The 25,647-nt window shown below is 51.2% G+C and overlaps 1 protein-coding gene across 3 annotated transcripts in view; it reads right to left on the bottom strand.

Moving 5' to 3' along the window:
- The window catches only part of PHF2 (PHD finger protein 2), a 92,211-nt gene extending 67,295 nt beyond the window's left edge, over positions 1-24,916 (bottom strand). For all 3 annotated transcript variants that reach the window (XM_060102442.1, XM_060102443.1, XM_060102444.1), the window contains exon 1: positions 24,764-24,916. In XM_060102442.1, coding sequence (XP_059958425.1) covers positions 24,764-24,861 — 98 coding nt within the window. In that variant the 5' untranslated portion in view covers positions 24,862-24,916. The remainder of the gene's footprint in view (positions 1-24,763) is intronic.
- Positions 24,917-25,647: the final 731 nt, after the last annotated feature.

Raw genomic sequence — 25,647 nt, 5'->3', positions numbered from 1 at the left:
ATATAAAACAATTTTAAATGATCGTAGGGAAAAAAAGACTCAAAAGCATGAAACGCACTCACACGTGCTGGACAAATAAAATGATCCGACAAATCTGAAAAACTAGAACTTCTAGAAATGAAAAATGATATTAAACTTTAAAACTCCATGAACAGTTTAAGCAACAAATTAGACACATTTGTTTAATGTATCCATGGAATTCAGAGAATTGGTGAACTGGAGTCACCAAGAATGAAACACAGAAAGAAAAAGATATGGGGAAATGTGAAAGCAAAGGAAAGGGCCATCAAAGAGAATGAGAAGGCCCAACACAAGAAAAAACAGCTTCAGGAGGTGAGGTGAGAATGGAAGAGAGGCCAAGAGATGGAGGCTGAGGGCTGTATGGAATTGAAGAAAGGCCTAGCTCAGCTCTAGGAAGCAAAGCCAAGGCAGGATGGACTGTAAGGAGTTGGAGAAGCATAACATCCACCTCGCTGCCACTTGCATTAGTCAGGGCCCTGCTTCCCCTTCTCCAAGAATCTCTTCCCATCACTGCCATCAGGTTTGGGGCGGGGAGGTGTGGGGGAGTGGGGGCAGCAGCTGCTTCGCCACCTGGTGTGTCCTGGAAAAAACAGTCCCCAGAAACAACGTTTGGGCTTTGCTCCCACCCTCCTGAGAGCCTTTCTGGTGTGCCCGTTAGGCACTGGGGCTCTCACTGGGCACTGATCTACCTCCTAGGTCCTCCTAGGTCCACAGAGACCCTCCTGGCAACAGTGCACGGGGTCGGGGTGCCAATCCTCCTGCTAGCACACAATTACCCCTCCTGAAATGCCAAGTAATCCAAAACACCGATTTTTAAAGTCCATAGTTGCCCAATTTATCCTCTATTCTTTGCCAAATAAACACATCGACAAAAAGATTAGACACCCTTTGTGTGTTTTCCACCAGTCAGAGCCTGACTGTGGTTTCATGATAGTCTTTCCCTCTCTCAGGCTTGAGCAAAACTTAACTCTTTTATGACGTGATGCTACTTAGAACTTCCCGTGCTGAGCCAATGGGGCTCCAGCCAAGTGCCTCCAGGCTGTGGGGCTGAGACCCCATCCACACTGGCCTGCTGAGTTTGACAGGCGCCCGGATGCGATCAAAGAGTGGCTGTTGGCCTGGGACTCAATCTGCACAACATGCAAAGTGGCCCTGTCACTTTCACTTTACAGGTGAGAAACTGTGACAGGTGAGGTGCTCACTCAGGCCATGTGCTGAAGGTGGCCGCACAGATCTGAGGTTGCAAAGCCATCCCACGCTGTAGGAAGGCCAGGCAGCCTCACATCAGTGGAGCAGTGGCCCAGGCTCCCACAGTGAGGACAGATTTCAGACTAAGAGATTCACACAGGTGATGCTCTGGAAAATTCCCAGACTCTCCTCCTAATACATCTGCTTTCCCTTCAAGAGAAAGCATGTGCGGAATCCATGGCCTTGAGGGTTCACGAGGGCCTCCCCCCAAATTCTCAGGGTGCTGAACACAGGCAGCCATATCCTACTCCACCGCCCTGTGGCTGCCACACATACACACACATATAACCCACACACACACCACACATACCACACACACACACCATACACATATACACACAAACACATGCTCACAAACACACCACACACATGCACCACAACACATACCCCACATGCCACACTCTACACATGCACACGACACACCCCACATGTAACACGCACACCTACACACCACACACACACACCCCACTGCAGGGTTCTCCTCTCACTGGTAAAGCAGGCTGGACCCAGCTGGGGAGCACAAGGCATCCCAATAGCCAGATTCCCTCCCTGAGAAGTGCTGGGACAGTGGAAGTGCTACCTTTCCTGGCTGCAACATCTTCACTGACAAAGATACAGGGCTGGGCTACACCTAGGGTAGCCAGAGTTAGCAAATAAAAATACAGGACACCCAGTCAAATATGAATTTCCAATAAAAAGAAATTCAAACTATTTTTTATCTGGCACCCCTACCTGCATTTCTAAGTTCCTTCTGACTCTGAATCCCACAATGCGCGAAATGAGAGTTGGACCCTGTCTGTCCCAGCTGAGACATTTCATGCTTTAGTGCGGACCAGGAAAGGTGAAATGCAGGGGTGATCATCAAACACTCCAGGTGGTAGACTAGCTCCCCCATGAGCTGTTTACTGGCACGGGATCTCGTTTTGAAACACTGGCATTCAAATGATGAATGCAGCACGCTCCTTTCCTTGGTTTTCCAACCCCATCTCCTTGCACGACCGTGACCATAACTCACTTGGAATTTGTCTGAAACCCCTTCCTTGATCCCTCTAAACATTCACTTCTTGGACTCACAGAACAGAAAGGCTGACCCGGAGGTCATGGAAGCACAGCAGCATCACTGTGTGCAGCGTGAGCCTGCTCCGGGGGAGTACATGGATGCTTTCAGGCCATGCCAGTGCCGCCTGATCTCTGCCTGTCACTGCCATAGGGGAGTGAACGTGCTGGACATAAAAACTAACCCTGAGAATAGCCCCAGCCCCACAAGCCACTCCGAAACTGCCGTCGGGAGCCTCTGCAGGGTCCATAGGGACAGGTGTCTGAGCTGCTCCACCTCCGTGAGGGGCATGGTCAGCAGACCCTGGGGGCTCTGGAACAACTGAGGGCGTCCAGCTGGGTTGGCTCACTGAGGCCTGCACTGAAGGGAAGAAGGGGCTGGAGAACAGCGGGTACAAATGACATCACTTATGAGGAACACGCACAATAAAAACAGTTTCTGGGGGCGCAGGCAAGAAGCAAACATGTGGAAAGGTGGGGGCTCATGTTGGACCCCCAGCAGTGTGGGGACACAGCGAGGCCAATACGACGGCCCGGGATGCAGCTTCTTAGGGAAATGCCCTCCTGGAGGTGATCATAAGTTCCCTGCATGGGGACCTCTGTGCTGGACCCTCTCGTGGGGTCAGAGGTAGCTGGTCCACCAAAACACACTCACCGGACATGCCTGTGGCAGAATCCTCTGGAGGACAAACTGTACTTTCTGGGGCTCAGGGCCAATAGGACACCCTACGAGGCTCTTCCCTGGACCAACCACAGCCGGTCCTGGGACAGAGAGACCCAGGCCCACGTGGGCCAGCATTAAGGATGCCATTCTTGGGGACATGAAACAAATGATGAGACCTGAACACATGGCAGCCAAGACTTCCAGCTGTGGGGCCAGCCTGGCCCAGAAGGCCTATGGAAGCTCCTCTTCTGTCCATCTTCCCAGCAAAGGGGACCCCGCCCCAAGCCTCAGGGCCAGCCTGTTGGGCCTTCTCACAGCATGAAAGGTGAGTGGGGCCTCCCAGGAGGTACCAGGATGCGGGGCCATGCCCTCTTCTACAGAGGCGAAAGCTGCAAGGACCAGGACCAGCATGCGCACGGCACTTCTGATTGAGATTGGTGGCTTTCCCTGCTCATCATCATCACTTGTGGAAGTTTGATCCAGCCCATAGGGACCCTGCCGGCTGCCCATCCCTTGCCCATCCCAGTGTCCCTCTCCATGGCCCTTCTGGTGGGATAGGAGCCAAGTCTCAAAGTTCTGGCGATGAGGAAGTCGGCAAGGCTCCCACAAAGCGCAGCCACATTCACAGGGAGTTGGTGCCACCATTATCAATCAGTCAGCCTGGTTCTCACCTGTCAGAATAATCGGGGTTCACGGTGGGCTGTGTGCCTGAATGGGCCAGGCTTTCCTGTCCTCTCTTAGGGGCATCTGGACTTTTGCACCCCCCCACCCCGGGTTGGTGGTCATCAGACATGCAGCAGGCCTCCCATCAAGGCTGAGCAGTCGAAGGCTGCAGGGGCAGACCAGCCAGCCCTCTGGAAAGATGAAGTGCAGAGGCCTATCAGCTGAGCTACAGGAAGTGCTGAAATCGGGAGAGGGTGCTCCTGAGGACCACTGCACACATTAGCACACCCCCCCTTCTGGGTGCCTAGAGGAGGAGGATGCCAGGCCGAGGTGCTCTCCTGGGGAGGGAAGGGGGTGGAAAATCAGAGAAGCAGAGAGCCAAGAAGAGAGGAGTTCTTTAAAACCCCCTACTCGTGGCTGTATGGATATTTCCCACACTGTATAGAAAGGGAGGCTGAAAGAACGCAAAAATGCAGGAGGGGATGAACGAAAGGGCTTCAGCAGCAGGGGGACTGAAATGTCACCTACAGGATAGGTCCCAGCCCCGCTGAGAGCATGTGCCAGGTTCCTCCTAGAGACAACAGGGGCCCTTCCCCAGCAGATCTCAGAACACTCAACCATCTCCTGCATCCCAACATAGGCAGGGCTGTTAAAGCCACACCCCCTCCGTGGGCACTGCATGTCCGCCAGCCCCATGCACTCAGCAAACAGCTGCTTCCAGCTCTGCAGGTACGGAAACTGAGGTTTGGCAGCCTCTGCTCTCCTCCCCCACCCTTCACAGCTCCTCCCTCCAAGGCTCTGTCTCTGTTTTTCCCACAGCCGGCAGGCGGGGGTCCGGGAACAAAGAGGAGCCAGGACGAAAGTCCCAGAACGCCTGTCACTCCTGTTGCACGTCTTCCAGAACCTCACAGCCAGGCACTTTTTATTTCTTTAAGATGTGGCAGAAATTCTGAGACTCTCAGGCATGATTTCCTTAACTCTGCCCAGGCACATACCTTCAGTTGTCTGTATCAGCATCGTCCTGGGAGGGAAGCCCCAGGAAGGGAGAACAGCCCCACCCATTTGCCCTGCCTGCCATCTCCTCAAAGCTGTGGGGGCCGGCTGGGAACGCCAGCAGCCCTCACTCTCACCAGGATAGACCCAACCCACCACAGAAAACAATCAGATTCAAGAAGTGTGGGATTTTAGGGCTGGGAAGGTACTTGACATCACCTGTCTCCTCCTATAGAGGTCTCGGACACACGTAGCAGCCTGTGAGCCCACACTGTTCATCATTCCCAGAGGCCCAGAACCTGCCAGGTGCAGAACTGGGTTGTGCTAGGTGAAGAAGGCACGGCCCAACAAGGCTACCAGTCTCTATACAATAGTCTCTGCCCTGGTTCTCAGGGGGCACCTCCAGACCCCTCTGGGTTGCTGCCCCAGCACTACCTGCAGCTTCCCTCCCTCCCGCTCTGGGCACAGGGTCCTGACAGAAACAAGCAAACCTCCTTGGCTTCTCCTCGCCCACAGTTGTTCAAAGTTACCCCCCAGGACAGCCATCCATTCAACCTGGTTCTGCCTCTTCTGCTTCAAGCACCGTGGAGATGCCTCAGCACAGACCCCACAACCAGAAAACAGGAGAGGAGGAAGCCCGGCTCAAAAGAAAAGTCAGGAACGGCTTGGGGCAGCTCACCCAAGAGGATGGATGGTTGGTAAATGAGGAGCTGGGAAAATGTCCACTTCTGCTGGCTGCCGTGGACACAACACTTCCAACAGAAACCAGTTACCAAATCTGACACAGTACAGGAGTAAAACTAACAATAATACGAAGCTCAGTGAAGTAAAGGAAGTGGTCAACTTAGGGATATTGACTTTCTGTTTGATGGAATCATCAGGAATTCCAGGTCTACCATCCCTCCAAGAACAAGGCATCTTTGGGGGAGGAGGGGTGGGGAGAGGCTGGTTAAAGGGCACAAATTCTCAGCTGTAAGATTGGTAAGGTCTGAGATTCTAATGTATAACACAGTGACTAGAGTTCATAATACTGTATTATATAATTGAAATTTGCCAACAGAGTAAAACTTTAGTGTTCTAACCAAAAGAAAAAAAAACTATGTGAGATGATGGATATGTTAATTGACTCAATTGCAGGAATCTTTCCACAATGTATACATATATTAAATCATCACATTGTGCACTTTAAATATACTACAATTTTGTCAATTACAACTCAATAAAGCTGGAAAGAATAAAACTGAATTTTGTAAAATGTATAAGAAAAAAAGAATAGGGCATCTTTGGGGCTTCTCTGGTGGCGCAGTGGTTGACAGTCCACCTGCCGATGCAGGGGAGAAGAGTTCGTGCCCTGGTCCGGGAAGATCCCACATGCCGCGGAGCGGCTAGGCCCATGAGCCATGGCCGCTGAGCCTGCACGTCCGGAGCCTGTGCTCCGCAACGGGAGAGGCCACAACAGTGAGAGGCCCACGTACTGCAAAAAAAAAAAAAAAAGAATAGGGCATCTTTGAATATGCACATATTTGGTGCACACCAGCCATGTGGACACACATATTTGTAAAGGACGTGTGCCCAGTGGGTGCATCTGTAGGAATGCTCATCCTCGTGCATTGCAAAGTGCACCTGGCACACTCACAAAGGATGTGTGCACCGGCATACAGATACACGTGTTCTCAGGGCATTTCAGAATAGGCTTTTTTTTTTTTTTTTACTTTTATAAAAGTTTTATACTTATTTATTTTTTTAACATCTTTACTGGAGTATAATTACTTTACAATGTTGTGTTAGTTGCTGCTGTATAACAAAGTGAATCGGCTATACGCATACATATATCCCCATATCTCTTCCCTCTTGCATCTCCCTCCCACCCTCTTATCCCACCCCTCTAGGTGGGCACAAAGCACCGAGCTGGTCTCCCTGTGCTATGCGGCTGCTTCCCACTAGCTATCTATTTTACATTTAGTAGTGTATATATGTCCATGCCACTCTCTCACTTTGTCCCAGCTTACCTTCCCCCTTCCCGTGTCCTCAAGTCCATTCTCTATGTCTGCGTCTTTATTACTGTCCTGCCATTAGGTTCTTGAGAACCGTTTGTTTGTTTGTTTAGTTTCCATATATATGTGTTAGCATATGGTATTTGTTTTTCTCTTTCTGACTTACTTCATTCTGTATGTCAGTCTCTGGGTCCATCCACCTCACTACAAATAACTCAATTTCGTTTCTTTTTATGGCTGAGTAATATTCCACTGTATATATGTGCCACATCTTCTTTATCCATTCATCTGTTGATGGACACTTAGGTTGCTTCCATGTCCTGGCTATTGTAAATACAGTGGCAGTGAACATTTTGGTACATGACTCTTTTTGAATTATGGTTTTCTCAGGGTATATGCCCAGTAGTGGGATTGCTGGGTCATATGGTAGTTCTACTTTTAGCTTTTTAAGGAACCTCCATACTGTTCTCCACAGTGGCTGTATCAATTTACATTCCCATCAACAGTACAAGAGCGTTCACTCTTCTCCACACCCTCTCCAGCATTTATTGTTCGTAGATTTGTTGATGATGGCCATTCTGACCACTGTGAAATGATACCTCATTGTAGTTTTGATTTGCATTTCTCTAATGATTAGTGATGTTGACCATCCTTTCATGTGTTTTTTGGCAATCTGTATATCTTCCTTGGAGAAATGTCTGTTTAGGTCTTCTGCCCATTTTTGGATTGGGTTGTTTGCTTTTTTGATATTGAGCTGCATAAGTTGCTTATATATTTTGGAGATTAATCCTCTGTCACTTGCTTCATTTGCAAATATTTTCTCCCATTCTGAGGGTTGTCTTTTCATCTTGCTTATGGTTTCCTTTGCTGTGCAAAAGCTTTGAAGTTTCATTAGGTCCCATTTGTTTATTTTTGTTTTTACTTCCATTTCTCTAAGAGGTGAGTCAAGAAGATCTTGCTGTGATTTATATCATAGAGTGTTCTGCCTACATTTTCCTCTAAGAGTTTTATAATGTCTGGCCTCACATTTAGGTCTTTAATCCATTTTGAGTTTATTTTTGTGTATGGTGTGAGGGAGTGTTCTAATTTCATTCTTTTACATGTAGCTGTCCAATTTTCCCAGCACACTTATTGAAAAGGCTGCCTTTTCTCCATTGTATATTCTTGGCTCCTTTATCAAAGATAAGGTGGCCATATGTGCGTGGGTTTATCTCTGGGCTTTCTATCCTGTTCCACTGATCTATATTTCTGTTTTTGTGCCAGTACCATACTGTCTAGATTACTGTAACTTTGTAACATACTCTAAAGTCCGGGAGCCTGATTCCTCCAGCTCCATTTTTCTTTCTCAAGATTACTTTGGCTATTCGGGGTCTTTTGTGTTTTCATACAAATTGTGAAATTTTTTGTTCTAGTTCTTTGAAAAATGCCAGTGGTAGTTTGATAGGGATTGCATTGAATCTGTAGATTGCTTTGGGTAGTAGAGTCATTTTCACAATATTGATTCTTCCAATCCAAGACCATGGTATATCTCTCCATTTGTTCTATATCATCTTTAATTTCTTTCATCAGTGTCTTATAGTTTTCTGCATACAGGTCTTTTGTCTCCTTAGATAGGTTTATTCCTAGGTATTTTATTCTTTCTGTTGCAGTGGTAAATGCAAGTGTTTCCTTAATTTCTCTTTCAGATTTTTCATCACTAGTGTATAGGAATGCAAGAGATTTCTGTGCATTAATTTTGTATCCTGCTACTTTACCAAATTCATTGATTAGCTCTAGTAGTTTTCTCAGAGCATCTTTGGGATTCTCTGTGTATAGTATCATGTCATCTGTAAACAGTGACAGTTTTACCCCGTCTCTTCCAATTTGGATTTCTTTTTCATCTCTGATTGCTGTGGCTAAAACTTCCAAAACTATATTGAATAAAAGTGGCAAGAGTGGACATCGTTGTCTTGTTCCTCATGTTAGAAGAAATGCTTTCAGTTTTTCACCATTGAGAATGATGTTGGCTGTGGGTTTGTCATATATAGCCTCTATCATGTTGAGGTAGGTTCCTTCTATGCCTACTTTCTGGAGAGTTTTTATCATAAATGGGTGTTGAATTTTGTCAAAAGCTTTTTCTGCATCTATTGAGATTATCATATGGTTTTTCTCCTTCAATTAGTAATATGGTGTATCACATTGACTGATTTGCGCATATTGAAGAATCCTTGCATTGCTGGGATAAACCCCACTTGATCATGGTATATGATCCTTTTAATGTGCTGGTGGATTATGTTTGCTAGTATTTTGTTGAGGATTTTCACTTCTATGTTCATCAGTGATGTTGGCCTGTAGTTTTTTGGGGGTTTTTTTTGCGGTACGCAGGCCTCTCACTGTTGTGGCCTCTCCCGTTGTGGAGCACAGGCTCTGGACGCGCAGGCCCAGTGGCCATGGCTCACGGGTCTAGCCGCTCCGCAGTATGTGGGATCTTCCCGGACCGGGGCATGAACCCGTGTCCCCTGCATCGGCAGGCGGAGTCTCAACCACTGCGCCACCAGGGAAGCCCCTGTAGTTTTCTTTTTTTGTGACATCTTTGTCTGGTTTTGGTATCAGGGTGATGATGGCCTTGTAGAATGAGTTTGGGGGTGTTCCTCCCTCTGCTATATTTTGAAAGAGTTTGAGAAGGATAGGTGTTAGCTCTTCTCTAAGTGTTTGATAGAATTCGCCTGTGAAGTCATCTGGTCCTGGGCTTTTGCTTGTTGGAAGAGTTTTAATCACAGTCTCAAATTCAGTGCTTGTGATTGGTCTGTTTATATTTTCTATTTCTTCCTGGTTCAGTCTTGGAAGGCTGTGCTTTTCTAAGAATTTGTCCATTTCTTCCAAGTTGTCCATTTTATTGGCATAGAGTTGCTTGTAGTAATCTCTCATGATCCTTTGTATTTCTGCAGTGTCAGTTGTTATTTCTCCTTTTTCATTTCTAACTCTGTTGATTTGAGTCTTCTCCTTTTTTTTTTTTTTTTTTTTTTTGCAGTACGCGGGCCTCTCACCGCTGTGGCCTCTCCCGCCACGGAGCACAGGCTCCGGACGCACAGGCTCAGCGGCCATGGCCCACGGGCCCAGCCGCTCCGGGGCATGTGAGATCCTCCCGTACCGGGGCACGAACCCATGTCCCCCACTGGCAGGCAGACTCTCAACCACTGTGCCACCAGGGAAGCCCCATGCTTATTTTATTTCTCATTATAAAAGTGATATTATGCTCCTGGAAAATAAGTTGGAAAGTGGAGATAAGTATGAAAGCAATAGGGAAAAAAACCACTCTAACATTTGCTTCCAGCATGTCTTCTGTTTTAACTGATTCAAATCAACTAACATCCTATATAGACAACGTAGAATCTTGGGTTTTTTTCCCATTTAACATTATAGCATAAACATTTTCCCGTATTGTTGAAATCTTGTCGTAAACGTCACTGTTGATGACTGAATAATTTCCTATTGTGAGTACATTATAATTTACTTAATCCTCACCTCAATTCTATCATCTAAGAGTCTAGAATCCTTGATATATTAAATGAATATTCAAAATATCTCTTCATATGTTTTTGAACCTGTTCCAGTGATTTTTAATAAATATTCCAGATAAATGGCATGGTCTCTTTAAAAATCAGAAGCAGGTTTTGGGGTATTTATTCCAGCAGTTTCTAGGGAAACCAACTGTATGCAGCTATAGAGCAAATACCTCTGTCAGGAAGCTCTGGGAATTACAGCCTTCCATCTGGATACAACCCTCAGAGACTCACAAGGTGGCTGGGAAGACAAAGCTCACCTGAGAGCAAATGCAATCCAAGGTCATGTTAACAGAAATACCACTCTAGACTAAGAGAGGTGAGGCCCCTGTCCTCAGCCCCTACCACACCACTGAGGGCATCAACTTGGAGGGTGTTTAGGGGTGGGGCCTGGAAACAAACTCTGCTGTGACCCTACAGGGGGCAACCCAGAATGAAGGGAAGGCTGTGGTCCCGACTGCTGCTATATCTGGAGGGAGGAGTGACTGGTGTGCTCCAAGGTCCTACCCTGCTGGAACATTCTAACATCTGTTCTTTATCTTTTTTTTCTTTTTTAACCATAAAGGACAAGAAAAGCAAAGATCAGGATATTGAAACCTAGATGGGCTCCAGCGGGTCCTTGCCCCAGACTCCCAGGAGGCACAAATGCAAGGTGTAGGGCCTGGACCAGACATGTGCTGCGGCCCCCTGAGGTGAGTGCCTTTTGATGGACCCTATCCCAGAGGAGACCAGGGCCATGAGGTTAGGTTGGTACAAGCTGGGCCTCAAGGCACACTTCAATAGCAGCCAGCATGACCAGTGGGCAGTGAGCGTGGTGAAAGGACACTGGCTGTGCTTGATCACCTCCAACCTAGTGGTGAGTTGGGAACACTGAGCATCAATGTTGCCATCCCTAAATCAGGGACCTCGCCTGGCTCATGGAGCGGGTCCTGAGGACAAGATGAGGCACACACATACCTTGGACCTCACTGTGCAGAGGGCACCAGAGCCCTCCGTCCATGCCAGGGACACTCACACTGACAGATAACCGCAAGCACAGCATTAGGCCTTGTCCATAGTTCCCCCCGACAGACGGGACACTTCCGGGAAGGCCTTGAAGGATTCTCTCGCCAAGCGACGGGTAAGAATGGCAGGCTGCCAAGTGTTGCTGGGTGACCTCGCCAAGAGCCTTTTCCTTCACTAACTGACAGTGTGTGCAGATCACGGTGAATAGGCCGGTGCCGGGAGGTGACTGCGTGCTCCCAGAAGAGGACACGCTGGTACAACAAGGCTCTGTGACCATGTGCCGTCATCCAGACCAGCGGCCTCATCACAGGGATCGTCTGTGCAGGGATTCCCCCAAGAGTTTAAAATGAATCTGAATCCTGGAATCCCGGAGTGTTAGAAGGGAAGTGGCAAGGAGACAACCAGGCCCAGCTCTGCTACCCCTCAGGTCTCCAGGGGCCAGCTCTGAGGGTGGCTGAAGCTGGGCTGCATCCTGATCCTTGGTTCCAACAAGGGACCTTGGAGAGTTGGCCAGGCTGCCTGGGTGACACAGAGGTCCTGCAGAAAAGGCAAATGGGCAGGCAGGGAAGGGAGGCCCCAGCAGGATGACCCCAGAGCGGAGCAGGCCTCTACCAGGACAGGCATCAGGCCACCTCCTCCTGACCCCAGAACCTCAAGGCCAGCTGGTCGCAGCCTTCCACTGCAGACAGGCAGCCCGGCCACACAGCGAGGTGTTCTGGAATGGGGGCCGACCGTCGTCACTCACCGAATCACAGGAGGCACAGGGCTTCCCGCACTCAAACGTGTGCTGCTCAGGACTGGGGGCAGGGGGGCTTCCCCAAGGGCAGAACCAAGCAAGAGGGTTCCAGCCCATCTGTGGGGAACACCCCAGGGTCTGGAAAGAGCACCAGGCTGAGAAAGGACAGACTGCTGGGCAGCCTCTGTTTCTCGTTTGTGAAAGAGGGGCTTGGACCTAGTCCTCCCTGGGAGGCCCAACTCGCACATCCTATTCCAGTGGTGTGTCTGGAGGGCAGGAGCCATTCAAGTGGATGGTTGGTAATGGTGGCTCCTAAGGCAGAGCGTAAGAGTGGGGGAGGGGGGGAACTGCTCTCTTAGCTTTCCAGAGAGGCAGTGCAAAAAAGCACTCTAATTACATCTTTCTTTTCCAAAGAGTAGTTTGAAATCTAATAAAACAATACAAGTCTGAGATCTAGAAGAAACTGTGAACGGGGAACAGCACCACGATCCTAAATGGTAGCCCTTGTGATCAGGTCCACGTGGAGGGCGCCCCATATCCGTGTTGCAGGGACCACCGCAGGGCTGCTGAGTGACACTCAGCTCCCTCACAGGGTCACAGGTAGCCCCGCGAGCTGTCAGGGTGCCCTCACTGGGGCTGGCGTCCTAGGTTCAGGGATGTGTGACGGCGCCTGGGGGGAGGCCTCACGAGCTGGAGACATGGCTCCACAAAGGTACACAAACCCTGAAGGATCTTCAGGGTCAGGATCAGAGGACAAAGGGGTCCAAGAAGCCACCACAACTGGAGCAGGTGGGTGTGCAAGGCCTCCAGTAAACCTGGCTCTGTGGGGAGGACTGGGAGTAGGAAGTGCATGGCAATGAAGCGACATGGACTCCTGCACTGTGACCAGGGTATGGAAGTGATGGGAAATGCTAACGATCAGGTAAGCACAAACTCTACCATGGCTGCGACTTTTCTATAAACCTAAAACAAGTCTAAGATAAAAGTTTATGAAGAAAATAAAAGCAAATGAGGCTGACTTCACAGTAAGACTCAAAAGGAAGGGAGAGGGGATATTTAGCAAACAAGTGAGCTTTCACCCTCTGCCAGCCCCGGAGGTTTGCAGGGGCTCAGAGCACTGCTGCAGCAGGAGGAGGGAGAGGATGGGAGTGCCCCCCGCTGCCCTGACCCATCAGAGGAAGGCTGCCTCTCATTTCACTTCTCAGATTCAACCTGCTCTTTTTGTCTTTATTAGAAAGCATCTGGGCCACTTACAAAATCCTACAATTGTAGGGAGAAAAGGATTTAAAAGTGAGTGAGCTTAATAATTAGACAACTACCAACTGAAATGATAATATAATAATATATAATATAAAAACTGCATTATAAAACCGTAGTGAGATACAGTTTTTCACCTTCCAGACTGAACTGACAAAAGACCAAAAAGTTCAGAAAATGTGCGGCCAGTGTGTAGAGAAATCTGTACAACCTATCTGGCGATTTTAAAACCTGAAATGTTTCCCTTCAACTCAGCATCTTTATGTCTTGGAATTTATCCAACAGATAAATGTGCACATATGCACACGTAACCGTAGGTACCAGGATGCTCCCTGTGCAAAACTGCAGTTGCTCCAGATGAGAAACTAGCTTTACGTCAACCAGGCCAGAGGAGACAGGGAAAACGCATCCCTGAGCGCAGCCCACACAACAAGAGCCCTGTCTGAGAACCATGTCCCAGGCAGAGCCATGCCCGCAACGTGTGTCTGTGTGCCTATGTGCCTGAGAAAAGAGAGAGGGGGTGGTTGCCTGACACAAACGTTGTATAGACAGGAATCTCTCTGTGGTTTTTCCTAAGGGGCTGCAATCGGGTTGGTTCTGGTGAGAAGACAGCTTTTCACTACATATTCTTTCGTACTCCTTTTTAAAAACCCATGTCCTAGTGTTCCGTTTGCAAATTTTTTCAATTAACTATTTTTAAGTGAATAAATGCAGTTATTCCTTATCACAATAAACATAAGAAAAGAAAAGGGGTCAGAAGCTCCATTTTCTACCCAATAAAGGTGAATATGTTTCTGCAGAAGTTCAGTCGCCTCTTGCCCTCAACTGGCGGCAACTGTGTCCCTTAAGGGACATCGGCCATGCCTGGAGGCACTTTTGCTGTCACAGCTGGGGGGGCGGGTGCTACTGGATTAGTAGGCAGAGGCCAGGGATGCTGCTCCACATCCTGTACAGCAAAGAATTTTCTGGGCCCAATGGCCACAGAGCCCAGGCTGAGAAACCCTACTCTAACGTACACGCTATTTCCCCAGACGTGTCCAGTCTGGGGCCAGTTTCAATTATTAAAAAGTTGTTTCTCAAATTGAATGCAAATCTGCCTGCCTCCTTCTCCAAGCTTCAATCCAGCACTTGGTTTTTTCACAGTCCTGAGGCTGGGACGGCTGCTCTGCAGAAGGATCACGCAGGGCTGCAGCTCCGGAGCTCAGCCGCTGAGTGCAAGGACGAGCAGAGCCATGTGGTGCTCTCTGGACCCACCAACACCCACCTTCTATTCCAGAGGGTCACCTCATCTGTGGACGAAAGGAAAGGAACCATGTGCCCTGTGGAGCTGGAGAAGGGCATGGGATGGGCAGGACTGGGACACGGCATGGGGGGCCTGGGAAAGTGGCTTCATGGCTCCCTGCTCCAGGGTCTCTCCCTCACTTCTGCCCAGCATTACCTTCAGGCCCCACAGGGATTTTAGGGAGTCGGGGTGGGGGGAGTGGCTGTGGGACTTGGGAGGGGACATCTCAAGGCCAGGAGAGGGCCACACAGCACACATTGGGCAGAACTGGGCTGAGGACATGGGAAAAGCATTTGTACCTGTCTTGTGGGGCAGAACCCAGGTAAAAGGTCCTCAGAGCCCTAGTCCCACACCTAGCTGTGGCTCAGTGAACGGGGGGCTGATATGACCGGCCCCTAGACTCACAAAGATGCCCCACCCTCACTTAGTGAGCCAGCCCCAGGTTTACCTGTCCACCTCCACATCTGGAGCCAAGGACTGAAATGCAAAGGCCTGGTGCTTGTACAGTGGGCAGGTGGCAGGCGCCCTGGCAGCCAGGGGTCCAGGTTGCTGAGGGGGATGCTGGAGAGGCCCAGGGGCAGTACCAGGATCAGATGGGGGCTGGCTACACAAGCACCCAGACTGGGATCGAAAGGTCACCATGAGAACCACGAGGCCGAACAGCAGCTAAGACTTCCACCTTCCAACAGCATGGGTGAAGTATGGGGAAAAAGCAGTGCCTGGCAGACTTCAAACTTACCAAGGGGAAGTCAGAGTGGCAAAGCCGCATGTGCCACTTATCAGCCGGTGACCCAGGCCGGCTGCTGGCCCTCTCCGAGCCAGAGTCTCCTAAGCAGACCCAAGTCTAGTGCCCTAGGGGAGCTGCTGAAAGAACAAGGTGTTGACAGAAAGTATCTTGCTGGGAGCAAACAAGAGGCAAGAAACACCCCTCACCGTCCCAGGTGCCCCTTTTTTTATGAGCTATAGCTCCAAAACAGCTGGGAGATTAGCCATAGTTATGTTAGACTTTCCAGGAAAGAAACTCCACAAGCACCAATGGCAAATAATCCTGGAGTTTTGCAAATGTCAGCAGAAGGATGTTTAGTGAGAACCCACCCCGAGCTCTGATGCACACCCGCTGTGTTGCCTCAGGCAGTGCTGAGGGATCCCCCTCCCCACAGGGTTTGGGGAGCTCTCCTGGGGAGCTCGCTGCACACCTCCCTGGGCATTGTTCATCTGGGAGGCACACTGGATCAGGCTGCAGTTTCTTGATTATTCCAGGGTGCCAAAAGTCATGCTGCACCAGGCCTCAGTCTCTTCTGCAGGAAATGGGGGCTGAACCCCTAAATCTGTGTCATCTCTCCAGCTGATGGCAAGTCAGCCCAGGAGGGTGGTGAGATGGGGTCTGGGCAGGGAAGGATGCTGTGCCTCACTGGGACACGCTCATGTCCCCAGGAAGCACTTTCTCACTGCCTTTCCCACTTAGCCCAACTTCCCTGAAATTCACATTCAGACTCTGACTTGGGGGGTAGTTCTAAGGGGATGGATAAAATGAGAGGCAAAGTCACAAAGTTACAAGAAGATTTTCAAGTATCAGAGTTCGTGTAGCTGGGCTGGTTGTACATCAGTCTGGGATTGCCAGCCCAAGTCTGGCTGTCCCAAGGGTAGGGATCTGTGAGCTCAGACCTGGCCCCAGGGCACTCTCCAAAGCCCATCCAGCCATTCACACTTAACCGGCACCATGGGACCTGTGCCCAGCCCACGGTGTGTAGGGCACAAGAAGAAATGAGTTCCACTCTGCACTTCTGTGTGAAGCAGAAAACGGCACCACACTTGAAGGACCCAGGCCAGAGACTGTGCCCAAAGCTTCCTAAGCACTTGGCCCACCCCAGCATAAGGCTCACGGTTTAGTCAGCAGCTTGGGCTACCATCCCAGGGGCTTGTTCACTGCCCTCATGTTCTGCTCAACCTAAGGAGCAGTGCTGACCCATCCTACAGGTTTGCAGTCACTGGGACCTCCTGCCTTCTGGGGTCCTGGGCACTGTCCCCCATCATTAACATCAATGAAGGGGCGCTGGTAGGCGGAGCTCCAGGACAGACGCACGGCTGCTGGCCCAGCCTATCATGTTGTAGTGTTGACCTCAGGGAGCTGATCTCTCCAGCCTCAGTTTGCTTGCCTCCCAATCAGAACAGCCCACCACCACCAAGCCCTTGGGGGCAGTGGGAAGTTCAGCAAGGCCATGTGCAGTACACGCCCAGCAGTGGGCCCTGATCTACTCAGGGGCAGCTTCCTCAACAGTCAGGGTAAAGGAAATAGAGACCTGCATGGCGACCCTCACACAATACAAGAAGGAGCCCCCCAACCCATGTGTATGAAAAATGCCTAGCCCAGGATGTGACATAGGCAAGGCTCAACAAACACTTAAGATTAAAAAGGAAAGCAGCACCCCTCCCAGGGCATGCAGACACACTCTGGACACAGGACATCCACAGGCACCCAGCTGAGTGTGTGCACACCCCAGCACATACATGAACACCTGCACCCCACACTTGTCTGGCTCTGGAAATTCAGCTGCCACATGTTAAAAGGTGATTTTTTTTTAATAAAAAGGGTAAAAGCACTGGCAGTGAACAATACAAAAAGGAAATTACAAAAACAATCCCACTTACAATTGCATCCAAGGGAATTAAGTACCTAGGAATAAACTAAATCAAGAATTTAAAACTTGTACACTGAAAACTACAAAACGTCACTGAAAGAAATCAGGGGATACCTAAATCTAAATAAATGGAAAGACATCCCATGCTCATGAATCAGAAGACGTAATACTAAGATGTCAATACTACCCAAAGCGATCTACAGATTCAATGCAATCCCTGTCGAAATTCCAACAGCCTTTTTGCAAAAATGGAGAAGCCAATGCTCAAATTCATATGGAATTGCAAGGAGCCCCAAAAAGTCAACATAATTTTTTTAAAAGAACAAGGTTGGAAGTCTCACACTTCCTGATTTCAAAACTTACTACAAAGCTACAGTAATCAAAAAAGTGTGGTACTGGCATAAGAACAGACCTACAGACCAATGGAATGGAATAGTGTCCAGAATTAAATCCTCATGTATATGGTCAAATGGTTTTCAACAAGGCTACCAAGACTTTCGATAGGGCTTCCCCGGTGGCACAGTGGTTGAGAGTCCACCAGCCGATGCAGGGGACACGGGTTCGTGCCCCGGTCTGGGAAGATCCCACATGCCACAGAGCGGGCTAGGCCCGTGAGCCATGGCCGCTGAGCCTGAGCGTCCGGAGCCTGTGCTCCGCAACGGGAGAGGCCACAACAGTGAGAGGCCCGCGTACTGCAAAAAAAAAAGAATTTCGATAGGGAAAGAATAGTCTTTTCCACAAAGCCTTCTGGAACAACTGGATACCCACATGCAAACAAATGAAGTTGGATCCCTACTTCAAATCTTATATAAAAATTAACTGAAAATGAGTCAAAAACTAAATACAAGAGCTAAAACTATAAAACTCTTAGAAGAAATCAAAGGGGTAAATCTTCATGACCTCAGATTTGACAATGGATTCTTAGATATAACACCAAAAGCATAAGCAACAGTAGAAAAAGACAAATTGGACTTCATCAAAATTAAAAATGTTTGTGCATCAATGGGCATTACCACAGAAGTAAAAAGACAACCCACAAAATGGAAAAATATGTGCAAATTTTGTATCTGATAAGGGTCTAGTGTCCAGAATATATAAAGAACTCTTAAAATTCAAAAATAAAAAAAGAACCCAATTTTAAAATGGGCAAACTGTTTCAACAGACATTTCTCCAAAGAAGATATGCAAATGGACGACAAGCGCATGAAAACATACTCAACATCATCAGCCATTACAGAGATGCAAAACAAAATCATAATGAGATACCACCTCTCACCCGCTAGGACGCTCATAATTTTAAAATAGAAAACAACAAGTGTTGATAAGGATGAGGAGAAATCGGATTGCTCCTGCATTGGTAGTAAGAATGTACAACGGTGCAGCTGCTGTGGAAAAGTTTGTTGGTTACTCAAAAAGTTAAACATAGAATAATTATAATTATATGACCCAGCAATTCCCTAAACAATTGAAAACACGTCTTCAAACAAATATTTGTACACAAATGTTCACAGTACCACTACTGACAATAGCTATAGGTGGAAAAAGCCCAAGTATCCATAAACAGAGGAATGTATATACAAACTGTGGTATATCCTTACAATGGAGTATTATTCAGCCATAAAAAAATCAGTGAAGTCCTGATACATGCCACATCAACATCGTTGATCCTAAAAAACATTATGCTAAGTGAAAGAAGACAGACACAAAATGTTACATATAGTATGATTCCATTTATATGAAATGTCCAGAATAGATAAATCCACAGGGACAGAAAACAGATGGGTGGTTGTCCAGGGCTGAGAGGAGGAGGGATGGGGAAGTTGTTTAATGGGTTTTCTTTTGAGGTGACGAAAATGTTTAGGAACTAGATAGAGGTAATGGCTACAAGTCGTTCTGAATGCACTAAATGCTATTAACTGTGCCCTTTAAAATGGTTAATTTCATGGTATGTGAATTTCACCCTAAATTTTTAAAAAAAGGATGAAAGGCGGGTTTCACCATTTGCCTGGACAAACACCACAGGACCTTCAGTTCTTATGCTCTGAGGTCAAAGCCAGTCACTGGCTGGAATTCTAACTATGTTTTTCCACAGATGTTTTTCCACGGACGACCCAGCACTTTGGGTGGAAGTGAAGAGACCCTGCACCCTGAAGCAGAAGGCCAAGCCCCATTCCAAAGAGCATGGTTAGGCTCACTTCCCACCAAACCAAAAAGTTGAGAACCAAGACAGGCCGAAGTAGGGGAATGGAAATGGAGTGAGACGGAGAAGGAGAGGTGCAGGGATGGAGGCACGACTCTAAACGGGAAGCCGGCGGGACACTGGGCACACCTGAGACACAGAGGGTGCTGCAGGGGGCCCAGCTTCCCTACTTGGCACCGGATGTGGCCTTCCTGCTGAGAAGATGCTTCCATCCACATAGCATTTCAAAACCGTGGACAGTAACGGGGTTTTCAGCACCCTGAGCCAGGATACGCCAAACGCCACTTCTGTCCCTGAACCTGGCAGAGGTACGTACACCTGCTGCAGGTGAGGAGACGAGACGCCCCCCTCATCTGCTTGCAGTGGGAGGACAAGGTGGCCCACCTGGCCCACCACCCAGGTAGCTGTGAGAACCAATAAAGAGGATAACTGTGAACTAATCCTCACGCCATAAAGGCCAGTCTGAGTGTGAGCCCTGCAGCGCTATTAGTCACATCAGTCATTTAGAAGTCAATTGACGGCTTTGCTTTACCCACACCGGGATCTTAGGAGTTAGATTCTTCTAGCACACTTTGTCATGGAACATTATTTTCTGGCCAATACTCCCTCCCAACAGCAAATCTGCTCATTCTTTTTGAAAAAGGCCCTGCCACACGGCCAGGTGCCACAAGCACAGAGGCGAGGGGATGGGCCCAGAGGATTGGGTACCCAGCAGTGGCAGGGTCCACATGAAGTACCCCAAATCTTTGCCCGATCTCAGGCCAACTGCAGCCACACCTGAGCCAAAGTAGCCCCAAACAAATGTGGGCTGCAGTGCAGAGGCTCACGCCAAGCATGTTTCTGGGCCAATATTTTCAATAAAAGCAAACATTCTGGTGATTACCACGAGCTCCAAGTCGCTTCCTTTGAGACTCATCTCATTTGGAAAGGATCAATGGACAAGGAGACATCTGCTCTGCCCTTTGTAAGTTGGCAGAACATTCCCCCAACCTCCTCTGGAACTTCTTAAACTCACACAGTGAGAATTCCTCATTTAAAAAGGACGAATCGTTATTCCTAACCACGTCAAACACGTCACAACTCCATCGCCATGTGAATGGCACTTCCCCCAGTATTAAGGGATCTCGGGTTGGAAGGCTTAATTGTCAGCTCTGATCACCTAGATTGCGACGTTGAGGCCTGACCCCCTGGCAGGCCCTCCTGTCCCTCCAAGTGCGCACACTTTGCCGGCCAACAGAGCCAGCCAACAGTCTCACTCTGTGGTACTGAGCAGCCATGAGGGCCGAGGACTCAGGAAGAGGCTTTGCCCCAGGAAGCTTAAGGCTGGGTGGGGTGAAAGACACAGCGAGAGCCCACAAAGGTCAACCAGTCCTGGGGATGATGGGCACAGAGATCGGGCCCTGGAGAGGAGGGCAGGCAGACCCCAGATGGAGGGACAAACACACAGGAGTCAGAGGGGATCTACACCAGGCACGTCTTGTCAGCCCACCTTTCTGAGTACCTGCAGAATTCGACCCCTTCTCCACACCCCAGTCCCCACCCCCAGGTCCTGCCTGTCACCTCTCACCTGGACAAAGGCTCCTGTCCCTCCCCACCCTCTTCCCCAACTGTGCCCACAGCAGCCAGGGGGACCCTGTCAAATCCTCAGTCCCCTCCCACTGCTGCTCTGCTCAGAGCCCCCAGTGTGGCTCCTGCCTCCTAGCCACACTTGCAGGCCGTCCCTGATGCAGCTTCCTTGCCCCAAACAGTGCTTCCTCAGGGCTCTGAAACAGCTCCCCAGGCTGGCATGGAACTCCTGATCCACAAGTCTGACTCCCATAGGAAACACCCTGTAAGAGGCAAGGGAGCTGCCTTGTTACCCCAGGAACCCACAGGGCCAGCACTGCACCCCACACCGAACATGCACCCCACAGTACTTACTGAGGAATAAATGAAACTTCTGCCACTGAAGGACTTGTACAGCACCTTCAGCTTTCAAACTCTTTAAAATCAACTTTACTGATTATGCTTCCAAAAACCCTTCAAGTTTAATACAGCAGGAACTTAAAGAGGGCCGGGAAGCTTCAGGATATCTGATACTTTAACAGAATCATTCCTATTTCCCACAGACAGAGACTCTTCACATCAAGACGGTGACAAGGTGAGAGGCCCAGGTCACTCCCTAGAGCGACTGGTCCATGGTCAGGTGCCTTGCCGAAGGCAGGGGTGGAAGGACACACGGGGTCTGACAGAAGACACAGTCCTGAGAAGCCCCCCAGTTCTTGTCCCTAAGTGGCTTTGTGGCACCCTAATTGGGGAAGAAGTTTCCCAGTGCCTGAGTAGTGCCATGCTTCCCTATCAAACACACAGATAAGACAGCTCTGAAGACAACCAGCCGCAAAATCCACCCCTTCCTAGTCAAAGCCGATTCCCAGGCGACACTACAGTAGGTGCCAGTGGAGGCAGACTAGGCAGATAAGGTATCCCAGCCCCAGGAGTGGCTAGCCTTGGTCGAGATGGGGTGGAACACGAGCTCCTGACTTCCTGGCTGAACGAGTACCAGCACAGTCCAGCGGAGAGACCTCCCCAAAGAATGCCAGGAGGGGTGGTCAGGCTGCTCAAAGCTTCCTGCCAAGGTGGACACAACCTGGGAGCAGGTTCTTCCCCTAGAAGGGGACTGCCCCGACCACGATCTCAGCCGGAGATGCTGCTAGAGTCCTACCAGCAAAGAGTTGGCCACTGTGAGTGAAAGTAACCTCAGAGACCCCCTTCCAATCCATCCAAAACGGGGTGCACTGTAGGGATGTGAGGGGTCACAGGTGGAACAAGAGGGAGCTTGTTACTTTCACAGTTATGTTTATTTTTACAAGTACTGTCTATGGCAAGTTATACTAATGTTCTATTTCAGGGAATGATATGAAGTTTCCTTGGAAAAGAAAGATTCAGGAGAGTAGGGAGACACAAGACTGAAATGGGGTCCTAGAACTAAATAAATCTGCCCGAGGCCTGGAGTCTGGTTAGCAGTACTGCCCTCGTGTTTCTGCCTCAGTATCCATGCTTCCAGCATAATTTGATAAGATGTTAACTTCAGGGCAGGCAGGGTGTGGGATAGAAGGAAACTGTACCTTTTTTGTAACTCTTCTTTAGGTCTAAAATTCTCTCAAAGTAAGAAGTTACAAAGTATTCAAACTTTTAAAAAGTGAGTTGAGCTGTTGAATATGAAGTAAACAACAGTACAGATGATACATGGATCTGGAAAGAGTGGAGGGCCATCCATCCAGGAATATCAGGAGATTTGGACACATGTGGATCATGTCCCACACCTTCCTGTCACAGTGGAGAAGGGCCACACCAAGAGAGGTGGGGGGTTTGCCCAGGGCTGTGAGGGCCACGTGCAGCCTTGCCCACAAAGGTCTCAACCCCTGACCCTGTGTTCCCCCATCACAGCACCTCCCCTGAGCCACCCAGGGGACTAAGGACTACAGGAGGTGCTCTGGCCCCAGGGCTCACTCACTTCCGTAAGGGACCCTTGATTAGATGCAGAGAAGATGTGCCCCATGGCAGGGGGAAAGCACAGCCCCTTTCAGACCCTAGGGCGACCCCACATAGGTGGAAATGAATCTGTGCTGATCAAAATGATCTGTGCGTATATCAGATCAAATCAAAGACCTCACATGAAAAATAAGGAATAAAGAAATAAGACCTTTACTTAAAACATCCCAAAAACATCCCCTTTAAGGTGTCAGGACGCATCTTTCTCCCTGCCTCTGCCTAAGCCAATCGAGCAAATGCCACCAGCCCCTCAGGCCAGCCCTCAGCCCCTTTCCCCTGCCTGCCCCGCATTCTTGGGTCTCTCCCTACCTCCTCCACTCCTCCCACCCACCACCCCCCTTCTCAAAGTCTAGCTCAGAACTGGTCTCGCCTTCCCCACCCAGAGGAGAGGGCCCCTGGGCAGCCAGACAAGGGTCCTCCCAGGCGCTCACACTCCCCCAGCCTGGGCACCTAGGGAGTTCTGCAGGCCCCCGGTGGGAGTGGGGGAGGAGGGAGAGGCCCTACCACTTTGAGGGCACTCAGGGCCCGCTTCTCAGTATCTCTGGAATTGAGGAGCCATGAAGGATCACATGGCAGCTCTCACCCTTGATCCAGCCATGAACTCTGAGAGGATGCCAACTGGTGGGTGTGCATAGTAGCAGTGTTCTGGGCAGAGCCCAGCGTTCACACTCCAGGCTCTGTGGGGTCTCTGCAGCCCTGGCCATCCACAGGAAGGCAGCCCAGGAAGCCCAGGAGATTTCAGTGGGAGTCCCTGTCCCATGGAGTCCCACCCATCCTCACTGGGGTCACCGTCACAGGCACCGAGCTGGCAATCAGGCCTGCTGCTGATCAACCTGAGCGAGCCCTGTCACATCTGGCTGCCTGGCTCCCCACATGTAAACTGGCAGGACTAGACACCACAGTCCATGTTTAAGGGCCACTGGCCCATCCACAGTTAAAGCCAGGGGGAGGCTCTCCTCTCTGGGGGTTGAGGGACCACCTACCACCACACACCCCTCTCCTGCCCCCAGCCCTGCTCCTGCTGGGTTTAAGACTGGAGCACAGTAGAGCACACTACCCCGGCCAGCCTCTGGCGGTCCCGCTGAGGCCCAAACACATGAGAACCTGTTGGAGCAGTTTGGGCACCAGTATCACCTCCTCTTCCTCCTCCTCCACTTACTTCTGGGTGGGAAGGGGCCTCGGGCTTTTGAAAACTCGGCACAGGGCCAGGTCATGGTCACAGGCAAAGGCCAAGCTTTACCTCCCCCCACCCCATCTTCCTCTGAGAGCATAAGGTCAAGTGAAAACCAGGGTGGGCCCGTGTCTGAAAACAGAGGAGGGGAATGGGGAAATGTGATGGCCAGGGAGGAGGCGGCAAAGTCACAACACCCCCACCCACACAGAGACACCATTCTGTCACCCGCACTCCCGCCCGGGGACGTGCAGGCCGGCCGGGTCCAGGAGCCCTGCTGGGGCCAGGCAGGGGTCCCGCCCGCCCGGACGAGGTGCCGGAGCTCCGGGCCGCGGCGGAGGGTGGGCGCGTCGGCCGCCACCTGGCCGGGCCCCACGTCCGTCCCAGCCCCGCCGGCGTCCGAACCCGCCACTCGCGCCTCTCCGGGGCCCGCGCGGGGAAAGTTCCTGTAACTTCGCGGGGGAGGCGTTGGACGCGGGGCCTGGGCCTCGGGAGCCCGGCCTCCGCGGCCCCGCTGTCAGGCGGCCCGGCCGGCCGGGCGCCCCAACTTCCCGGCCCGGCCCCCACCCGCGGCCCCCCGCGGGCCCGCTTTGTGAGCGGCGGCGGCGAGGGGCGACCGCCCAGCCCCGGCCCCCGCCCCGGGCACAAAAGGGCGCGCGGCCGGCGGGAGGCGGCGGGCGGGGGCCTGCGGGGCGCTCACAGGGCCGGTCCGGGGCCGGGGGCCGGGGGCCGGGGCCGGGGCCGGGCGGCTGCGCGCTCACCTGCCGTGGAACCAGTCCTTGCAGGCGTCGCACTCGATCATGAAGCGGGTAACATCGTAGGGGAGCCGGCAGACGCAGTACACGGGCACCGTCGCCATGTTCGCCGCGCCGCCCGCCCGCCCCTCGGCCCGCGCTGCGCTCCCGGGTCGGGCCGGGCGGGCCGGGCCGGGCGGGGGCCGGGGCCGGGGCCGGGGCCGGGGACGGGGCCGGGGGCGCACTACAGCCCGCGCGCACCCGGCCGGCGCGTCCACACAAAGCGGGGCGCGCGGTACAGGGCCGCGCCGGGAGCCGCCCGCCGGCCCGCGGGGCGCAGGGCGCGAGTGTGCGCGGGGGACGGGCCGCGCGCGGGACACAAAAGGGAATGGACGCGCGGGGGCGGCGGGCGGAGAGCCGCGGCCCCACCGAAGGGACCCCCGGCCGCCGAGCGGCCTCTACGTCAGCGCCCCGGGTGGCGCCGCCTCCGCCCGCCAGCCTGGGCCGCCGCTCCCGCCGCGGGAAGGCGGGCCGGGGACCGCGGGGAAGGCGGGCCGGGGTACACCGCCGGGGGAGAAGCTGGGCCGGGGGAACACTGCTGAGGGAGAAGAGGGACCGGGGGACCTGCCAGGAGAAGGTGGGTCGGGGGAACCTGCGGGGAGAGAAGGTGGACTGGGACACCCCTCCAGGGGAGAAGGTGGGCTAGGAGACTGTCACCTGGAAGAAGGTGGGTAGGGGGATTCCCCGGGGAGAAGGTGGACTGAGGGTACAGGGGGAAGGCAGGTCTGGGAGACCCTCTGGGTGCGAGGTGAGCCCCCGAGGAGGAGGAAGACGTCCTTCCTGGTTAAGAAGGCCGAGGAGCAACTACTTGGCTCTAAGTTTCATCTGATAAGCAGCGGAGCAGGGGGCAG

Source organism: Mesoplodon densirostris, chromosome 6, assembly GCF_025265405.1.
Source record: "Mesoplodon densirostris isolate mMesDen1 chromosome 6, mMesDen1 primary haplotype, whole genome shotgun sequence".
In the NCBI taxonomy this organism is placed as follows: domain Eukaryota; kingdom Metazoa; phylum Chordata; class Mammalia; order Artiodactyla; family Ziphiidae; genus Mesoplodon; species Mesoplodon densirostris.
Note: the sequence above shows the minus strand (reverse complement) of the source record. Positions and strands in the feature narration are given on the sequence as shown.